Source organism: Phlebotomus papatasi, unplaced genomic scaffold, assembly GCF_024763615.1.
Source record: "Phlebotomus papatasi isolate M1 unplaced genomic scaffold, Ppap_2.1 HiC_scaffold_684, whole genome shotgun sequence".
NCBI classification, from domain to species: Eukaryota; Metazoa; Arthropoda; class Insecta; order Diptera; family Psychodidae; genus Phlebotomus; species Phlebotomus papatasi.
The window spans coordinates 1-2564 of NW_026604887.1; the positions used below are offsets into that span (position 1 = coordinate 1).

Consider the following 2564-nt stretch of genomic DNA (forward strand, 5'->3'; position numbering starts at 1 on the left):
CGAAAATACCGTTGAATCTTTCCAAATATCAGTTTTTAAAGGTCAAAGGTTAAAAGGACTCTAGAGAGCGTATTTATCAATCGATTGGTATTCTGTTTGGGCTCGTTGGAAAGGTCTTGGATTTCCGATGAAACTGAACCGGTTCCAACCGGTTATGAACCGGTTCATAACCGATAACTAACTTTTATCCGAAATCCTTCGGCAGTGTTTTGAGTAATTTATAAATCGGTTATGAACTGGTAATGAACCAATCCATTCTATTACTTTTAAAACTATTTTAGGGGATTTTTTGAGTGATTTACAAATCGGTTGAGAACCGTCAACGGTAAATAATGCGAAAGTACTTTTGAGGGATAGCATTTAAGTCACGAGTTCGATTACTTTGAAAAGCCTGGGACGCTTTGCCACACCTTTTTTAATCTGATGGACAATGTGAAAAACTTTAATAGAAGGTGGATAACATTTAAAGATTTATTTCTGATTTGAGAAGTAATTTATTATAATTTTTTAATTAAAAGAACGGCCAAAACGTCCTAATTTTGTAATAGATTTGTAATAGATTTTTCATTAAATATATTATTAAAAAATGCTTAGTTTTTTACGTTATCATTTTTTTCTTTTGTTTTTTTTTTGTCATTGTTTTGAATATGTTTTATTTTTTGGTTTATTTTCAGCAAGCTTGTTCCTTAAGTAATGCACCCAATTATCGTCCTACACCCGATTCAAGTAGCAAAAAAGTAGGATATTTTTTATTTTATTTATTATTTTTTGTTTTTTTTTTTTAAATTCATGAACACTTTTCAAAAATCGGGATATATTTTTTTATGTCGAAAATACAGCAAATAAAAATTTTCAGAATCGTCGTGAGAGGAAGGAGGATGAATTGTGGAAGGGAATTGATCAGAGTCTCTTCCTCGGTCCATCGGGAAGTGTTGTGTGGGCAAATGTGTTGGTGGGCAGAGTGCTCTACAGTTGCCTCACGGATGCGGTTCTACAGGAAAAAATACAGGACTTCCTCCAGAAGAAGCTAAGTGCAATAAAATTACCCAGCTTCATGGAGGACGTCAATATTGCTCAAATTTATTTGGGTGACAAACCACCGCTTATCCACAAGGTTTCCCAGCCACTCATGGACGAACGGGGAACATGGATTGATGCTGATGTCACGTATGAGGGACTTATGCATATGACTATCACCACTAAACTCAATTTACTTAGGCTCAAGAGGCAGCAGCAAAATTCAGGTGAGCGAATTATTAATATTTCAAAAGAAAATTTTACAGCCCGGAGAACGATTGGGGTTTGTTTACGTTTGTTGTTTGGTTGGCATTAAAAATAAATAAATTGTTCTCGATCAATATTTTTAATTAAATGGGATAAAAATAGGTTAAAGTCAGAATTTTTAATAAATCTCCGTTTTTGACAATTTGAGATTTATTTTAAACTTTTATGTATTAAAACATTTTAACAATTTTCAATACAATTTAGTTCCCCGTATGCAGTTTTGTGTCCAATAAATCATTTCCGTTTGCAATGCGCGGTTATAAAATTTTTATTTAGCCTTGGGACTTTCAGCGCAATTTTATGTAAAATATTTTGTGTAACGGTCTAATTTTTTTTTATTTTTCAAGAGTTCACAATTTTTTTTTGTGAAATTGTATGAAATGCTCTATTTGATTCCCGTAAAAAAACTTCATTGGAGTTACAAAAAAAAAACATTAAAAAAAATAAAATGGTGTGTGAATTCATGAAGCTCTATGTCTATATCTTTATGTATTTTCAATACTTTTGTCAAATCTTGAAATATTTTTCATCGATTTTTTGATTAATCGTGCCCTCGATTAAATCGGAAGAAGTTGGGATGTTCAGAAGAGTTATAATACTTAACGAGTTTACGTATCACCTAATATAATCAAATTCGGACATTTAGAACGAAAATTACGTTTATGACAATTTTAAGATCTATTTTTTGACTCATTATAGCTCGGGTTAGGGAGGTCTAACGAAGCCTTAAGTGTTTTTTTTTTTATGGAGATCTCCAAGGCCTTGCTACTAAAATTTGGGGAGGGTGGGGTGTTCTAAAACGGAGAAAGGACGTTTAAGGAATGGATCTTACATCACCAACTTCTAGTCGTCCATCGACATTCAACCTCTGCCGAAAACCGCTTGTCTATATCTTTCTCCATTCCCTCTTCACGGGAACGGGAACGGGAATTAATGGGACCGGACGGATACGAAAATCGATTTTTAGCGGATATCATTTTCGTGTTTCGTAACTCTTCTTAGACATTCGTTGTCCATCTGCCGTCTATTTGTTAGCAAGGCTAGAAGTCAAGCGGTTAACTATAGCGATTTAAAAGTCTTTCGGGAGCCCTCCATAAATGCTTTAATATACGTTTTTCAGTTTTAACTCACTCTTCAAATTCTTCATAAACATATTTTTCGACATAGCTAGATTTTTTTTAAGGTTACGTAAGCAGACGTTTTATCCATATATAAAAATGTCCTAGGATATTTTCTTAGTGTTTTTTCAAGGTCAAGTATTGAAAAGACTAACTTCATAT

The 2564-nt window shown here is 33.3% G+C and overlaps 1 protein-coding gene across 1 annotated transcript; it reads left to right on the plus strand.

Annotated features, from left to right (window-relative positions):
* Window positions 1-622: 622 nt before the first annotated feature.
* Window positions 623-1244, plus strand: LOC129809358 (testis-expressed protein 2-like; the record flags this gene model as incomplete). The annotated part of the gene is made up of 2 exons (XM_055859173.1): window positions 623-737; window positions 857-1244. Coding segments are annotated over exons 1-2 (478 nt in total), but the record flags the coding sequence as incomplete, so codon positions are not given.
* Window positions 1245-2564: the final 1320 nt, after the last annotated feature.